Source organism: Erpetoichthys calabaricus, chromosome 3 (assembly GCF_900747795.2).
Source record: "Erpetoichthys calabaricus chromosome 3, fErpCal1.3, whole genome shotgun sequence".
Lineage (NCBI taxonomy): Eukaryota > Metazoa > Chordata > Cladistia > Polypteriformes > Polypteridae > Erpetoichthys > Erpetoichthys calabaricus.
Genome location: NC_041396.2, coordinates 214,259,872 through 214,279,591, shown reverse-complemented (window position 1 = coordinate 214,279,591; position 19,720 = coordinate 214,259,872). Strand labels below are relative to the sequence as shown.

At 36.2% G+C, this 19,720-nt stretch overlaps 1 protein-coding gene across 2 annotated transcripts in view; it reads left to right on the top strand.

The window, feature by feature from the left end:
- Positions 1 to 19,720, top strand: part of LOC114648632 (dihydroxyacetone phosphate acyltransferase-like) — a 62,501-nt gene that overhangs the window by 25,411 nt on the left and 17,370 nt on the right. For both annotated transcript variants that reach the window (XM_028797776.2, XM_028797775.2), the window contains exons 5-9: positions 300 to 427; positions 4,839 to 4,914; positions 5,217 to 5,368; positions 7,051 to 7,181; positions 11,847 to 12,070. In XM_028797776.2, the coding sequence (XP_028653609.1) occupies positions 300 to 427; positions 4,839 to 4,914; positions 5,217 to 5,368; positions 7,051 to 7,181; positions 11,847 to 12,070 (711 nt within the window). The remainder of the gene's footprint in view (positions 1 to 299; positions 428 to 4,838; positions 4,915 to 5,216; positions 5,369 to 7,050; positions 7,182 to 11,846; positions 12,071 to 19,720) is intronic.

Genomic DNA, 19,720 nt, shown 5'->3' with positions numbered 1-19,720 from the left:
GAGAAGGAGAAGAGAATGTTTGTGACATCGCCTTCTTTTGCCCCATATGGGTTATCCCATACCTCAATCAAGCCTCTGAGGAAATCCTCCGATTCACGTGTCTGACTAAAAAAATATACATTCACACACACACACACACACACAGTATGCTGGGTACAATATTCTTTATACAATGTCCAACCAAAATTAGGATAATTTTTAGATTACTCATGTGGCAGCAGTAAAATATTGCTATGTTATGTTTGCAATTCATCAGGTGTCATTTTATTAACCTGGTTGTGAATTGTTTTCCTCTGCAGACTTTTTGGGAATGAAAATTGTTGGTGAGATGTTGCGCATGTCTGGTGCCTTTTTCATTCGTCGTTCATTTGGAGGTGACAAGCTGTACTGGGCTTTATTTTCAGAATATGTGAAAACAATGTTACGGGTAAATATTTACAAAAAAAAAAAAAATAACAAAAGATCCTTTTATTAACTGTCTTTTTAAAAATTAAATTCAATTTGTAAAAGATGAAATGGAAATGTATTCTCAGAAATACATAGTTAAATTTTAACTATGTCTATATTCTTCTGGAAATCTTTCAACAAGTATCTTAGATGAACTAATTGCAGATCTGCCTCTTTCCCTCATTTATTGGTCAAAAGTACGGTCTTCAATTCAAAGAGATGGTATTGTGGAAATGTTTTTCTTGTTGATATTCAACACTTAGTTTTCCGGATGCGTTAATAATATTATGGCCGAAAATGCACACATTTTGCAAATTTCGACCATACAAATGGATAATGGATATATGTGGATTATGCGACACAAGTTCATGAGAATTTAAAAAAAAAAAAAAAAAAATTCATTTGCATTTATGTTGTTTGTAGTTGTATAGAACTGGCCACCTTTAACTGTCTATTATATCATAAATATTTTGCTTCCTGCATAAAAACATGAGAATAAAAATATTTAATGACTGTCCCTACAAAGTACATGGGGATATGTAACATTCAAACAAAAATTAATCATTTTTGGGTAGAGTTTTCCTTTGAGCCAACTGAGCAGTAAGCAACTATTTTTGTTACCAAAAATATCTGCAGTGACATTCTGCATTTTGGTAATAATTGGTAGTTTTTTATCCTAAAAAAAAAAAAAAAAAATCCGTCATTTTTTATGATTAAGAAATTTAGGCACTAGTATAATTTTTATTTCATAAATAGATACAGGCTGTTTTTGAAATGGTCTGTTAATTTTGTATTATGCTTTAAGAAACAGAAGTATAACAGCAGTAGCTGCAGATGTGCTTTTGTTAATTAAGTTCAAAACAAGAACCATTTTTTAAGATTGCATCAAAGGTACAAGAAGGGCTATTATCATAGCCTGTATAGGGGGAGCATCACATATCCCTATGGGACACTGGGGGACTTTGGAGGAATAAAGGTGAAAAACCACTGATCTAAAGGATACATGGTTCAGATCAATACATTTACTGTACAGAGTTTAACTCAGTACCTAGAAGTTTGCACTGCTATCAGTTTTAATAGATTTAGTTAATCAAGTGTCTTGATTACTGGCAATTTAATCAGTGTTGCATTTTGTGGCATTCCATCTGAGAAGTACAATTCAGTTTGTATTTGTATTAAATATTTGAAGTGCTAGTTTTTGTTATTTAATTCAGTGTTCATTATTGTGAGTTGGAACTTTTATTAACCTTCTTAGGGAAAGGTTTACCTCTAGAAAAATGATTCAAAAAGTTTTCTCAACTAAAAAAGAAAACTTTTTATGTGTAACAGAAGCAGGTAGGAAAGGAAAGACATCAACAGTAGGAAAGGTATGTGTAGTTTAATTTTAATTCAAAACATTCACCTTTTTTAGGACAGCCTAGCCTGTGTAGGGGGAACATCACATATCCTCATGGGACATTGGGGGATCATGTAGGAATACTGTACTGACGTACTGATGGAGATTTAGTACATGACATGTTACGAAATAGTCGCCAACGCACAGCCCACCGTCCGAGTCGGAAGAGTAGATGCATGTTTTGGACTGTTATAATAATTTTTTTTGTTGCTTGTACATGAGAGGGTAGTATTTCAGTGCCTGATCTGCTCAATTGATGCATTCCTTGTATTATTATAGGGTACCACAGCTTAAGCTTTAGTGACTTGCACATTTCCCCTGAAACGAACATTGTCAGTTGCTACATTATGAACATTGCTTAGAGGGTAACGTCTTTCTTCTCCTTGTACTTGATCACTATCATTTTGCCTCATTTGCCGTGAGGCTTCATAGGACCGAGTATATCATGGCAGATTGGTCGTACATTGCTGTATGCATTAGTCTTGCCATCCTTAGTAATATCTGATGACCAATTCACACTGTCGTCTCTTTTGATTGATTCAAATAATATTTTAGTTTGTTCTAAAACTAGCTTTACTGCTTCTTGTTTACACACCATTATGTATTGCTTGAAGGCCATGCCTCATCCCTAAATATTGATTAATTACCTTAGAGTGGCAAAAGGCAGGGAAATATTCATGATTTTTTGCTACATACTTTTATTTCATCCACTAGATGGCAGCAGAACACTGTCCCAAGAGTTATTCAGGCTTTACAATGTAAAGTGGATCATTAAATGTCACCCCAAGTCTGATTAAGGGTTCACCATTAATACCGTAGAATTCTGAGCCCAAGTCACGATTTGGGTTAACACCAAGGAGGGTAAGGAAGACTTTATTATATTTTCCATCACCATACAGATCTGCAGAGACCTTTTTGGTGTGCAGTGGCTCAACAAAAAGAAATAGTGTGTTTTCTGGGGCAACATTTTATTATTTTATGATATCATGGACAAGTGAATACCTATTTGTATCTCTGTGTTAATTAACAGGAAATTTGGATTTAACTTCAAAATCAATCTAATATTCTCAAACTTAGAAAAAGTGATTGTCCATAATTACAAATTATGTTTAACAGATATGATATTACATCCCCCAACACATCTTAACAAAAGACCACAACAAATAATACATAGAATCATAAATCTTGTTTCTTTCAGTTTAAACAGCAATAATTCTCATGACAACATATCACAGATTTTTTGCTCTACATGGTTCTATTAAGTAACCAACATTTATGATAATTTCTAGTGGCTTTCTAAAGTACTATTTGTTTGCTTATGTTTCCATTATTGCTTGTTCATTAGACTTTCAGCATCATTAAAGTCATACTTTTATGGTCTAGAACTTGTTTCTGTTAAACACATATAAGAGTGATTAAGCACACAAAATGAGATAAAGTTCTTCTAATAAAAAATGCATTTAAAAACATAAGATAATCATAGTACATTTTCACTTAATTAGAAAATAACTCCAAACCCAGATGGTGCTCAGAGGTGTACAAGGAGAAAGCAGTCTAAACCCATCCCAAAATCCAATGTTTCGTCTGACCCTGTCAAGCTCAGGTAGTGTAAATCTAAATCTAGTGAGGCAAGATGTCATGTAGACAGTAAAGTTAAATGCTTAGAGCAGATGGATGAAAATAGTCTTTCTTTAATACAGAGTGCTCAGTATGATACCTTTGGTGTGTTACTTTTGTGTGGTCCTTTCAAAACATCTGTGTATTTTCTTATTGTGTTCATTTAACAATGCTTAGCACAGCTTGCACAGTTATAGTAGCTTACCTTACTTATACTGCTTTTTTGTTCACTTTTTACAACAAAGAGAAGGTGGGTTTTTGCTCTTGGAAGAGATCTGTTAATACTAATGAAACTTCCTTACTAAGAAATTAAGCAGAAGTGGTGGTTAATCAATAGGTCAATAGCTGACTGGCTGGACTTTTTTGTACAAGCCCTTGGACCAATGTGGGAAGAGGAGATGGGCCTTTAGCCCTTGTAGCCTCTTTCTCTGCATGTCACTGCTTTTAAATATCATTGTTAATTTATCTGAAAATATTATCAGACATGTTAAGGATTAATCAGTATGTAGTAGTTTCTATTATTTTCTTTTACTTCTTACAAGTAAAAATGTATTCTGAATTATATACTATGTATTGTTAAATAATTCTCAGTTCTGGATGTAATTTTTTGTTTGGTCTACATTTAATTTGGAAATTTTTTACTTCTGTCCATGTAGTACATGGTTGTCATTATCTCAATTTTAATAATAATCAGAGAATCACATTTATTGGCCAAGTATGCATACATTAAAGGATTTTGAGTTTTTGGTGTTTTTTTTAAATCTGCAAAATTAGTTGCATGACAAACACAATTGATGAGTGCACACCTGAAGAAAATACAAAACGGATGGTATAAACATATGGCTGTACAGTGTAAGAAATACAGAATGAATAGTGAGTTAAACAATAGCTATATGCAAGAATATGTCAAGGTATTAAGGAGGGACCATTAACAATTTATGAGCTTAATATCCTGTGGAAAGAAACTATTCTTATATCAGCTCATTCTGGCCTATTTTAATCTGTAATGCCTGGCAGATGGCAGAATATTGTGGCCTGGATGTGAGTGTTCAGTGAAGATTTTCACTGCCATTTTCATGACTCAAACTGTTCTGAACAATGATCTGAATCCTATCATGAACATGAATTTGCATTGGTTTTACCTTAATCTCCTGTTTCACAACTTGCTCTCTTGGTTGCATGTAGCAGGGAGTTTAAAGACCGTTTATTTATATTTAAATTTTAAATTTGAAATCATCTAATCCTGGACAAAAATAAAATATTTTTTCTGTGTCCCGTTAATACAGTAAATTAGAATTTCCTCTTGATTATTTCTTCTAAACATTGTTGAATATTCACAATTCTTAAGCCCGTTTTTTTTTTCTTTTGTCTTTATCAGAAAGGATATGCACCTATTGAGTTCTTCTTGGAAGGAACTCGAAGCCGCACTTGTAAATCACTAGTTCCAAAACTGGGTGAGTTTCAACGACCTACATATTTCCAGTGTGTTTTCCAAAAAAGTCTGTTTATTTAACAGATTTTTATAGAAAAAATAGACTAAGAAAGTATTTAGAAAGCTGTGTTGCTCAATGGCACAGAAAAAGTAGAATCAGCTTGAAAGGAAAGCAGTCAAGCATTTTGTTTCATTCAGTTTTCAACTTGCTAAATATAAACTTTTTTTTTCCCAGTTGCTCACCCTGCACAGTGTATGTTTCTTTCCCTAGAACGAAACATGTTAAAATCAGTATTTTTAACTCATGGTTTTGTCTTTTTACAGGTCTTCTGAACATTGTGATGGAACCGTTTTTTAAGGGTGAGGTTTTTGATGTGAGCTTAGTGCCAATCAGTATTAGTTACGAAAGGATACTTGAGGAATCTCTTTATGCATATGAGCTTCTGGGTGTTCCTAAACCAAAAGAATCAACTTCAGTAAGTTTCATCATTTTTGTGTATATGTAATCCTCTATAAGAACTGAAAAACATTTTTGATTTGGCCATTTAGCCAATAGTGTGAGGTATTAGAACAATTAAAAAGTTAATTGTTAAACTATTTTCTTTAAACAGAATGTTACTTTGAACTGGATATCATTGAGAGATTTGGTAAACGTCAGTGTCACATTTTAAACAGAGAATAAATTGTTCAATAGAGAAATAAATTTATTAACCTACATTTATGTATTGGGGTTGATTGCAATTAATTTACCCTTACTATTTCAGTAAGTTAATAGATTTTAGTAGTTTTTTGTAATACAACTGGTAAAGGAACCTTCTAGAGATTTTCAAGTTAATATGCAAACATTTACTTTTTTACATCAAGTCTTGTGTATCGAATGATGAAAGGCTAGTGTTACATAATTCCAAAAAGAGAGTCCAACTGCACTTTAAAAATTTGTTTTTTCCCCCCAGTGGACTTGCATTTGAAACATTTATACAAATTTCTACTTGGGACTTAAAGTTAGATCAAACTTTAGCTTCTGTTGCTATGGAGCTAATAATTTATTGAACTGTAAAACAAGTACAGATTGAAGTAGTGTAGTCTGCATTCTTGTGTGTACCTATTGCTGGGCATAAGCTTTTCAGAACGTTTTACACCATATGGGGATAAGTTCACATTCTTGGCACAGACATTTTACATTCATTTACATTACAGGGATTTCTGTTATAGTTACTGACACTTATGCAAGGAAATTCTACCAATTTTTCTTAAACCCTTAAGTGAGTTGTCACCTTTAGTAATATGTTCTTGTATATTTCTTTCACTTTCTTAATAGTCTTATAAAGTACTAGACAAAGAGCCCGTTTCGACAGCATAAGATGAAACTGGCATGAGTGGAATAGTAATAAGTATAAGCACCACAAACCTGATATAGGTGTATTGAATGAACGCGTAATTAGGCCTTGAGCTGTAGTCGAAATCGCCTTTCAGGCCTCTAGAGCTTTAATCGAAGTCGCCTTTCTCTTTAAATTTTTGCGGCCGTGAATCCGCCGCCTCCCGCGATGTTGGGGTTGGATGTCGGTTGAAGTTGCCTTTCTCTTTGAATTTTCGCGCCCGTAGTCGCCTTTCTCTTTGAATTTTTGCGGCCGTAAATCCGCCACCTGCCGCGATGTTGGTCTCGCAAGCTTTTTCGGGCAGCTGCGCAGAAGGCGACTGCGCATTCGGCTTCGGACGGACGTGAGTGAGTGAGGAGACTGGCGAATTATGTATTAAGATAGTTTTGATTCATATATTGTTTTATCTTATGCTAATTAGTTTTGTATGTTTCACTCATTAGTTCCATTTTGTTCCAGTATAAGGTCATGATGAAGGAAACTCTGGTGCATGGCTGGAGCAATCCAGGGACCGGTCACATTAATGTCATACGTCATTAAAGCTCCAGTTATTATTATACAGTTTTTGCATGAACTACACCTGTGTTATGGCCCACAGAGAATTTTTTTGTACTACTTCTAAAAAGACCATTATGATGATACAACCAAACAAAATTATGAAATGTGAAAGTAATGCTATACTGAGAGGAAAACAGTCATTGTTCAGTATGAATATATTTTATTACAATTAATAAGTCATTATGTGAAATAGATTTTTGAAGAATGATTTTATATTTTTTGAGGGTCTTTTAAAAGCTAGAAAAATACTCAGTGATGATTTTGGCAGTATCCATGTTTACTTTGGACATCCGGTTTCTCTAAGGAGTTTGGCACAAGGGAAGATCAGTAGGTCCTACTGCAACTTGGTTCCAAGGTACTTGAAGTTTCTTTCTTGAAAATTATTCAGTAATTGTACTAATAGCCTACCTTACTGATTCTTCTGACATTTTGCTGAAAAGCTATGTACTGTTTAAATAAGCTAAAGTCTTGATATTTATGATGTTCCAAAAGCATGCATAGAATTTATTTCCAAGTTTGTTTCAGACATTTATTCCAGTTCTGAAATCCATCCATAAATTAATGTTACAAAGTTATGGAGGCCATAGCCAGTCCCTGCAGAATTATGCACAAGGTAGTAATCGGCCTGTTTGTGGGATTAGAAATGAATACTGGAAAACCCAAAGAAAAATCTCAGGCAGGCAAAGGGTAAATGTAAAAACTTAATGCAGTGACTAAGACAAGATTCAGGCTCAAGACTCAAGCTATGAGGCAGCAGCATAGTGATTCCCTTCTTCGTGTTGTCCAATCATCTGTGACATGTACCTAGCACGAAATGTACCAACTAACCTATTAGGTTCTTTTCTTAATAGGGAATAGGAAGATATGTTGGAGCCAAATATATACATATTATCTTTAACCTCTTGCCTGTCTGAGTTATCTGTATTGTACCCACATATTCAGACCTAGGAACCTATAGCGGCAGGCAACTTCTCTTAATGCGACTGCTTTTTGTTTTCGCTCCTTTACTTTAACCCAGTTTATTACCAATAGGAGACAACAGCTAGACAAGGAATGGCAATCTTAGCTTCTTGGCTCGGTAATAGCAATTGTATATTGATTTAACTTTTTATTTAAATATGTTTATTTTCATTTCTGCATATGTAATCAATACAAAATATTGTATAGCCTGGTGGGTTCATTCAGTCTTCATCCAGTCCCAGATGACCGCTTCCAGAGGGTTTCTTTACTTTAGGTTAAAGTTATGTATCCTTGATCAGAAAAAAAAAACTCCTTGGAAGGTTTTCAGATAGCCAACTCCATTAAATTGTCTGTTTTGAACTGTGTGGTTTTTTTTTTTTGTTTTTGTTTTTTTTGAAAAAAATGCTGCAAAGCAACTGAACTAAATGATCCATTTTTCCAGCGAAGCACCAACTGAACTGTGAGAAATCTTTTTGAAAAAATGTCTTAAATAAAGGTATTCACACTCTGCTGCACCTTGCAGTTTCTGTCCAAATTAAGTGCACACACATGGCTCTTTTTAAGATAAAAAGGAGACAGTGTCTGAAAAATGGTATTAATTAATTTTCACCAAGCTCAAGGTCAGTTCCCATACGAATATCAAAATCAATTTCTTTTTAAGTAAGCAAAACACTCCCTGAAAAAGAATGGAAAACTATAAATTATTTAAATTAAAATTCAAAAAACTGAAATGTCAACAATTTGTAAGTATTCACCCAACTCTAAGGTTAGCACTTGTTTGATTCACCTCTCGCAGAAATTACAGTAGGCAGTGTTTTTGGGCATGTCTTACTATTTGTGCACAATGTGATGGAGCAGGATTTAACCGTTCCTTCATATAAAAAGTACTCAAGCTTTGCAAGGTTAGTTGGAATGCAGTGTTGGACACCAGTTTTTAGATCTCACAAAAATATTCTTCAACAAAAAGGATGAGTTGATAAAGCAATAAACGTCACAAGGAAAAGTTGGCCTTATTTTTTAAAGGGCACCCATACTTTTTAAATCTCACAATTCAGATGTTTCCTTTTATGGAAACTCTTGAAAGTTTTTCAGTTTTTTTTTTGGCATGGCATACATTTGTTGAGTAGAACAACTGAAAAAAATCTTACTTAAAAAAAGAAAACGGCAACTGGTGAAAGATGGATCAAGTGTGCGGCTCAGCATGATTTATTGAGTTTGTAGTGCGGGAACACTGGTCAAGGAATAACATACAAGATTAAACTAAACAGGTTTTTTTCCCCCCTTCACAGGTCAGAAATATAACACATGTAAGATTAATACTTGTACAAAATACAGAAGTATGATGCAGAAATGCATGCAAAATGTTTTTTTTTTTTTTTTTTTTTTAACATTCTTTTTCATTTAGATGTCAGCGTTTGCCTTTGATTAAGAATTTTTCCCTATATTATTGAATTATATTAGATGTGCAATCTGTTAAATCTACTGTGTGCAGTTCTGGTCACACGCTACAAAAAGACATACTGCAGGAATAATTGGAAACTGTGTAGAGGACAGCAACCAAGTACATCCCATGTCTAAAGGGCATGTCCTACTCTGATAGGTTCAGGGAGTTAAACATCTTCACTTTCAAGCAGAACAGGCTACCTGGGGACTTAATTCAAGTATTCAAAATTTGCAAAATATTAATAAAGAGGATCTAAAAGAATTATTTACACAGCAAATCACATATCAGAGACAACAGTAGATATTAAGGGTTTGGGTTCAGTATTTATTAGTGAACCCAGGAAAAACCGCTTCACACAAAGAATTGTAAGAATTTGGAATGTACCAAGGAGTTACATAGTTGAAGGAGAAACTTTTTTAAACTTCAAAAAATATCTGGATGAAATATTGGGACAAATTCACTTTTAGCTTTCCAAACAAATGTGATAGACTGAATGGTTTCATCTCATTTGCCAAACTTCATATGCTCCTATGAAAGACCACTTCATAATGCTTTTCTGTTAGACTATACAGTGCATCCAGAAAGTATTCACAGTGCATCACTTTTTCCACATTTTGTTATGTTACAGCCTTATTCCAAAATGGATTAAATTCATTTTTTCCCTCACAATTCTACACACAACACCCCATAATGACAACATGAAAAAAGTTTACTTGAGGTTTTTGCAAATTTATTAAAAATAAAAAAAATGAGAAAGAACATGTACATAAGTATTCACAGCCTTTGCCATGAAGCTCAAAATTGAGCTCAGGTGCATCCTATTTCCCCTGATCATCCTTGAGATGTTTCTGCAGCTTAATTGGAGTCCACCTGTGGTAAATTCAGTTGATTGGACATGATTTGGAAAGGAACACACCTGTCTATATAAGGTCCCACCATTGTCAGTTCATGTCAGAGCACAAACCAAGCATGAAGTCAAAGGAATTGTCTGTAGACCTCCGAGACAGGACAAATCTGGGGAAAGTTACAGAAAAATTTCTGCTGCTTTGAAGGTCCCAATGAGCACAGTGGCCTCCATCATCCATAAGTGGAAGAAGTTCGAAACCATCAGGACTCTTCCTAGAGCTGGCCAGCCATCTAAACTGAATTATCGGGGGAGAAGGTCCTTAGTCGGGGAGGTGACCAAGAATCCGATGGTCACTCTGTCAGAGCACCAGAGGTCCTCTGTGAAAAGAGGAGAACCTTCCAGAAGGACAACCATCTCTGCAGCAATCCACCAATCAGGCCTGTATGGTAGAGTGGCCAGACAGAAGCCACTCCTTAGTAAAAGGCACATGGCAGCCTGCCTGGAGTTTGCCAAAAGGCACATGAATGACTCTCAGACCATGAGAAAGAATATTCTCTGGTCTGATGAGACAAAGATTGAAAGATTGAACTCTTTGGTGTGAATGCCAGGCGTCACGTTTGGAGGAAACCAGGCACCGCTCATCACCAGGCCAATACCATCCCTACAGTGAAGCATGGTGGTGGATGCATCATGCTGTGGGGATGTTTTTCAGTGGCAGGGACTGGGAGACTAGTCAGGATAAATGGGAGACTAGTCAGGATAAAGGGAAAGATGACTGCAGCAATGTACAGAGACATCCTGGATGAAAACCTGCTCCAGAGCGCTCTTGACTTCAGACTGGGGCGACGGTTCATCTTTCAGCAGGACAATGACCCTAAGCACACAGCAAAGATATCAAAGGAGAGGCTTCAGGACAACTCTGTGAATGTCCTTGAGTGGCCCAGCCAGAGCCCAGACTTGAATCCGATTGAACATCTCTGGAGAAATTTTAAAATGGCTGTGCACCAACGCTTCCCATCCAACCTGATGGAGCTTGAGAGGTGCTGCAAAGAGGAATGGGCGAAACTGGCCAAGGATGGGTGTGCCAAGCTTGTGGCATCATATTCAAAAAGACTTGACGCTGTAATTGCTGTCAAAGGTGCATCTACAAAGTATTGAGCAAAGGCTGTGAATACTTATGTACCTGTGATTTCTCAGTTTTTTTATTTTTAATAAATGCAAGTAAACTTTTTTCACGTTGTCATTATGGGGTGTTGTGTGTAGAATTCTGAGGAAAAAAATGAATTTAATCCATTTTGGAATAAGGCTGTAACATAACAATGTGGAAAAAGTGATGCGCTGTGAAAACTTTCCGGATGCACTGTAAATGTTGTAGAGACAAAAGGTTAACTATTAGAATCTCTTGTATTTTTTGCTCTGATTTTTATATGTAAGGGTTGGTTTTGAACATATGAAATCTGGAAGAAGAAGAACTGAATGGGAATATGTTCTTTTCATGATGGTTTGTTTTTTTTTTTTGTTTTTTTTTTACATTCTGAAGTTGGCTATATGTGAACATAACCTATGGTGTATTTGTTTAAATTTTGGGACACATTCTCTTTTTGTTTGTCTTTTTAGTGCCCATTCTAATAGTTCAGCTGAAGTCTGTTATAACCTGCTATGTAATTGTTAATTTGTAATTGGCAGTTGTGTTTTTTTTTTTGTTCTTTTTTCCTACTGTAGAATCATAGTTACAATGATACCTTCTATATTATGACTTTTTATTTTAGGCATATTCCTGTAAAGCCCCCCAAAGACATCTTCACATTTGTGAATGACATTGGATATAAAATGGTCCGTCTTCAGCAGGAGAATATGGTTATTAGTCCATGGGTACTGGTTGCATCCATCCTAATTCAGAGTTTACCTCAAATTGATATAAATCATCTCACAGAACAAACAGTCTGGCTACGAAATTTAGCACAATCCTTTGGTGCATTTGTTGACTGGCCAGGTAAGGTATCAATAAATTTAATGCAACTTTAAACGGTTAAACCCTGTTTTTGAGTTTACAAAAATTACATAGTTGCTTTTTCATCATGATTTGACATTATGCTGCTGCAACTACTGAATTTCTGAAGCAAGCTTATAAAATGCCTTGTATTTAATATTTATTTTTTAGCCTTACTAGAATTCCCTAAATGTACATTGCTTTGGTATCCAATGTTTAGGCATACTGTTCCACTCCCACAGCACACTTTCTGCTGTAAGTCGTCATTAAATATAGTGTTAAGTGCACTGCTTTTCATAAATATTGGTACACTTGGCAAATAAAAGTGAAATGGGCCATGAAAAAAAGTGTTTTATTTATATGTTTATGGCACTCATACACCGCTCAGCCACAACATTAAAAGCACTGACGAGTGAAGTGAACATTGAATATCTCATTACAATGGTATCTGTCAAGGGGTGGGATAAATTTAGGCAGCAAGTAAGTTCTTGAAGGTGATACTGTATATTAGAAGCAGGAACAATGGGCATCTCTAAAATGGCGTGTCTTGTGTGGTATTCCCAGTATGCAGTGGTTAGCACTTGCCAAAAATGGCCCAAGGAGGGATAACCGGTGAACCAGCAACACGATCATGGGTACCCAAGTCTTATTGATGTGTGCAAGTTGCGAAGGCTGTTCCAACTGGTGTGATCCCAAAGTACAAATTGCTGATAAACCTGGTGCTGGCCTTGAGAGTAAAGCTGTCAGAACACAGTGTATTGTGTCTTGCTGTGTATGGGGCTGCATAGCAGCAGACTGATCAGACAGCTCATGTTGACCCCTCTCCATTGCCAAAAGTTTCTTTATCTTACTTTTTTCTTACCTCTAGTAAAGGTTTTGGGTTTTATATTTTGTACAAAAGATCGAGAGGATAAACAAGATATTTTTACAGCCCACTTTGCTTTTATTTACCAATGGAATGGTGCCAATATTAGTAGACATATTTTGAAATCTGCATTATTCTTTATTCTGCTTGAGTTGTTCTATAGTTATATCAGGGCAAGGTATAGTTTCAATTTTCTGTAATTTAGAGATATAATCTTTGGTAAGTGGCAAATCTTTATTAAATTCAGTGTTTCTTATTCCAAAGATGTATGTATTGGCATAGATCTTAATGCTCAAAGTGAAGAATAAATAGCTCCAACCTCCATTGGTGAAAAGAGATTCATAGCAGAATACTAACAGGGCTATTTATTACTATTTTTATTTGTACAACTTGTATTTTGTCAAATGAAGAAAGTTGCAATCTTGTCACATTCTTCTTTCCAAATTTCATATTTTTTGGACTGTGATCTGCTATTTACCTCAACCATTCCTCCTCTGTTTTAGTTTCAATATAGTATTTATAATTGACCTTTTTGGCCAAGTTTGTATTTATAATCAGATGGCCTATAAATGAGTTGCTCCTTCAATAATGGGGAGTTGCCTAGTCCATGAAACACTGAAATTCTCACCTCCATGATTGACAAATGTTAGTCAGCGTTATGTTTTTGCCAAAATTAAATTTTATGAGGTGTCCGCAAAGTTCAGTTGTTGACTTTCCTACCCAGATGTCAATAAATAGATTCAACCAGATATTTTGGAGCATTCATTTTTTTTTTTGTGATTGATTTTTATTGCATTAATTGACCAATCATGAATATACAAAAAAAATGTCAATCATTAAGAAAAAATAGTATCAATAAAGAAATAATCCAGTCTCCTTCTTACACTAACCCCATATACAAAATCCATAAAACATTAAAACAAAATTACTCCTACATAAATCTACCTTCAAACATGCCAAATAGACATCCCTTTTCCCAAAGTCCTGCAAGGTTAAAAAAAAAAAAAAAAAGTTATCAGGATGTCCATGATCAAGGAATCAATGACCATTGTTTAGTAAAAGCCTTGTTACTCCAACTGTTTTCTTTCAGGTATGTAAGGTTTTAAGAGTGATGCTTTATTTACTACTCACTTTATAGTTTGCAGACTATCCAAAAGTCATGAGTTTGATTCAAGTTGAGATTCAAATGAACGTAAATCATGTAACTCATTTGCGGGTAGTTGGATGGAGCAAAAGCTGTGATTGGTTTTACGAAAGTACTTGTTCCAAGTATTCAAGCTGATAATAACAAAAGTAAAATCAACACATTTTGTACAGGCCTATGGGAAGCATATGAATCTTGATTCTTACCATTTATGTTTAAAATTCTATTCACAATTAAACAAAAAAAAATGTCATTTTTTTAACCACTTTCTGGTCTTAATTTTATCATTTCTAAGTAATGCGACATTTAAACAAAATTACACTGTGCGCTCACACACAGTTCCAAAAAAGACCATGAACTGTATGGTTATCTACACCTGGTTGAATGCAATGTGCTTTCATGGCTACCATAACTGCTAACTCCTCCACTATGATAACATTCATTATGCAGACTTGACACATGGGGTGAGACACTGAGGTAATCAGCTCAAGCAGCACTGTGGTAAGGGAAGAATTTTTATACAACAGTTTTATTTTTTTAATAAAAGAAAAGAGTTAAGTATTAGGTCTGAGCAACAATATCAATTTTCCAACTAATCGTTATTTTTTCATTGAAACAATTCAATATCAATTCATAAAGTCTCAAGACCGATCTTGTGAATCACTGTATGTATATTTTTGCTTATCTTCGTTTCTTACATCCTAATCCAGTAGATGTCACTAATGTGCCTGTTAAGGCTTTCTATGGAAAAATTTACTTTACTATGAGTAGCCCTTGCTGTGGGACACACGATGTGGAGGAGATGAAGCTTAGGGAGGTGGGTTGAAGACATCTAATTACACAAATGCAGGTAACATTACATGTTCTGAAAATATGTTAGGTCTGAAGTAATAACACCACCCATGTATGTACACGATCCTCTGAGCGTTGTACCCCAACCCCCTGAGCTCCAGCACCCCTAACTTGTGACAGCTGAATCCAGGGAAGCAGCTTCTGACGTGACAGATGTATTGCAGACAAGCGCACTGCATGCCAGTCACATCAGGAGCAACCTTGCTACTTATGCAGTATGCAAAGCTGCTAAAAGGGTTGGCTGGCTGTTGTTCCAAAAACCATTCTATCCTTTCCAATGTGCTATTCCACTGTGTGACTGCATCAACCACAATTTTGTGTGTTGGCAAGTCCAATAAACGTTACTTCTCTTTAAGCACGTGTATGGCTGTAGTGCTACGGTGAAAAAAGTTGGCAATGTGCCTCACCTGGGCAACCTGTGATACCAAAGTGAGCATATTTGGAAAGCAGAGTAACAGATACTATCCATATTACTAAACGAGAATGGTAAACCGGATGGACGCAGGGACTTCCGGCCATGGGCCGTGGACGCAAAAGACGTACTGCGCAGGCGCCCCCACAAACCCCCCCCCCCCCCCCTCCAAGCAACGGAAGCCGAATGGAAAGCAACGTAAAATAAGAAATGTGGCGCCGCGCCCATAGCACACAGAAAAAAGGAGTCAGACGCCGGCGCCACACGAAGCCCATGACACACAAAACGGAACACACACAAAGAAGAGGATTGAGACCCACGACACACAAAGCCCCCCTCCAGTAACTGAAATAAGAAATGAGGCAACGCGCCCCTAGAACACCAAAAAGAAAGGAGTCAGACGCAAGCGCCACACAGCACACGAAACGGTACGCACACAAAAAAGAGGATTCAGACCCACCGACACACAAACACTCCCTCCACTAACAGAGATTAAAAAAAGTGAGGCAACGCGCCCCTTGCACACAAAAAAAAAAAAGAAGTCAGACGCGAGCACCACACAAACCCATTGCACACGAAACGGGACAGACTACAGACATAGCACACGAAACATACACAAAAAGGAGGATTCAGATCCACAACCACACTAACATAAATAAGAAATGAGACACAAAGCCCCATTACTGAACGAACCGTCCGTATTAAACTTACGTCATCTGAACACGTTCAAATTATACAGCATAGATCGATCTCATTACACTGATGCACTATTAACCGTTCAACCACAGAAAAGGCTCCATATTAAACATACAAAAACGGGCAAGGCTCAATACAAACAATGAACGCAATAAACTGCAACGGGCTTCTCACACACCACAGGCAAATCGATTACAGCTCCAGAATAGCACGTCCCAAATCCTGCACATACAACGACGCGCCTCTCAAACGGCACAAGCAAAAAGATACACGTCAAGGACATCAACGACAGACACCTGCTAAACGATTGCGCCAGTTAGCTGACAACGCGTTCAATAATAAGTCCACTATTCATGAAAATTCATTGGGATTAATGAATGTCATTTGCAATCATTGTCATTCACTTAACTTCCCTGAAGAAACAAATGGCAATACAAGTAATACATTTACACGTTATTGTCAAAATGGTCAAATTTGACTGCCTCCTTTACATTCATATCCTGCATATCTACAGAAGCTTCTAACTAACGCAGTACCTGAAAGGTAAAACTTTATGAACTGCATTAGATCCTACAATAGTTCATTTGCTTTTGCATCTACCGGAGTAAGTATCAGGCCACCAAAAGGCAATGGCCCATACTGCTTTCGCATATGTGGACAAATATTACATCGCATTCGAACAGTGCACCCTGAAACAAAATCAAGAATGCAAATATGCACAAATCACGTCGGCACCTACAACGCGCTTCTGAAACCGCGGAAGAAAAAATGTCTCGGCTCCAAAAACACATGTCACTCCTTATTCAAAATACCGGTCCCAATCACAGAAACATCGGTATCCACTATGAAAATGAACAGTAACAATGCACGTGACATCCGTCTTGCCACACTATTAATTATAGATGAATGTACAATGGCATCCAGTCACTTACTCAACACCATTGATAAACTTCTACAAACGTTGATAAATAATAATATTCCCTTTGGAGGAAGGTACTTTTATTAGGAGGAGATTTTAGACAGTGCTTAACTATTGCTCCATTTGCAATGCGCTCAGCTATTGTTCAGTCCACCTTAAAATACGTGGACAATTGGCATTGCATTGATAAATAATAATATTCCCCTTGGAGGAAAGGTACTTTTATTAGGAGTAGATTTTAGACAGTGCTTGGCTATTGCTCCACATGCCTTGCGCTCAGCTATTGTTCAGTCCACCTTAAAATACGCGACGACGTCATACATAAACAACAAGAGACCGAACTACAATACATATACAGGCGCGAGACCTGATTGGTGATAATACGAAGAAACGAACAATCCGCATATTAACAGTGAGCGCGATCCTCCTTATTACTTATCCATATTCCTAACGATAAAGATCAAACAAGTCATCAATTCACAATCACGGATACAAAACTAGACGGCTCGAGTAACGGGACCACAAACACGAACCCGCATCAAAAAAAAAAATTCACGTCGGCGCCTACAACGCGCTTCTAAAACCGCGGAACAAAAAATGTTACGCGGACAATTGCCATTGCTTTCAAAAGATACACTTGGTACAAAACATGCGATGTCCAGATCCCGAATATAACAATTGATTATTACAACTAGGACATGGTACACTCACCAGTACAGATGGACTTCACCCAGATATTATTACAATTCCTCAACCCTTTATCTGCGACGACTTACTTACGAAGATATTTGGAACAGCGGTCTCATTAGACCAAATACCCCTTTTAACACAACGAACTATATTATGTCCAAAAAATATTACTGTTGATCATATTAATAACCAGGTCATTTCATTACTTCCTGGAGAGGCACACCTCTTTCTAAGCTCTGACAAAGTTGACTCCGATGACGACAATGACCATCTTAATTTCCCCTTAGAATATTTGAACACTGTTAACCCAGCCGGATTACCACAACACAGTCTTAGCCTTAAAAACGGAACAATAATCATGCTATTAAGAAACCTTAACACTAAACAGGGTTTATGCAATGGTACACGTTTAGTTGTCTACACCATGACACAATGTTATTCAAGCAACAGTTCTTACAGGATCACATGCTAACAATACTGTTCTAATTCCTAGAATTGACCTTACAAGTTCTGACCTGGAATTACCTTTTACACTTAAACGGAAACAATTCCCCATTAAACCTGCCTTTGCCATGACCATCAACAAATCACAAGGACAAACCATGGACAAGGTTGGCATCTACCTATCTGAGCCCGTTTTTGGACATGGACAACTTTATGTGGCCTTCTCACAAGTTCGACGTTCATCTGACGTTAAAGTTAAGGTCATAAATGCTCCATGCCAAGGAAAACTCATTCAAGGACAAGACACCATCTTTACTACTAATGTTGTTTACAAAGAAATTTTCCAATAAACCTTTACACTGTGCCAAACACTTTATTGTTTGCTTCCTATCTGCGTCATCTACACCTTCACACTATGCTATATCTCATTCATATATCACGCTCTTTGTAATTTCCCAACACCAGGGGTTGGCAAGCGAAGCGAGCAGGGGGCGGAGCCCCCTAGTTTTTAAGAAATAATATTTGATGATTTTGTAATAATATTATTCACAAGATGATAGTTTTTTTTTTGTTTTTTGCATTGTATCAAAACAGTTAGCCACTCATAATATGTGTGGACTTGTGTGGCGATACATATGTTAAATTATAGTGAATTTTGAATAAGTGCAGTGCTGTGAAAGGTTTTTTTTTTTTTTTTTTTTTTAAATTAATAAGGAATGATATTTTGTTCCACATCTTCCAAATACTCATGTTAACCGTTCATTACTAATGAAGTATTTCTTCTTAAATGTCACTCCATGCTTATGCATATGTTATGAAGTTGCTATGCAGACACCCTTCAAATAAAGTGTTACTAAAATTTGTTATGTTATATTAATATTCTCTGTTTATGGTTAAGTAATATCTTAAAAAGCCACCACTCACATCAGCACCAATACGAAGCCCTATTAAGTATGAAATTTGATGTGAATGGTATTAAGTGCCTCATTCATGTAGTTTTTAAAACATATGAAAAATAAGGAAAGGAAAAAGTGTGGCTTGCTTTAGGCTGCATTATTTAATGTGCTGGCCCTACTCCCTGTACTGCAGTTGTTTTATTGTTTAGGGTTATGCTTTATTGATGTGCTTGAAGATTTATTATTATGTATGGGGGCAGATTATCAGGTTGATTCTCAGGGTTTATGTATATCTTTGAAATGCGGTATATATTATTTACACACACACTTCAGGTGCTGAGATGATTGAAGTAAAGAACGCACAGCAAATGAGATTTTAATTCCCCAAAATAGACCTTCACCATTAATGACTATGGTATCAAACACTTGCTGTCTCTTGTTGATCTCTCTCCTTGTCTCTTCTCTGTACCATTGCCACTTTGAACTAGTGATGAATTGTTCATTCTCTCCTATGTGTGCAGGTTGTGTGAACACAATTTTTTGAGTTTTGAATTGATGCTTATAATGACTGTTATAAATATAGTGAATTAAGTATAAATCGAAATCAGATCAAACTATAAGATTCCTACCTCTACTTGACACACACAAAATGCATACAAATCTAAAAGAAATTGATGAATTCATTAAATTGGAAATTTTATGAAAAGCTGCCTTCTTTTCCCTTGGGATTAATAA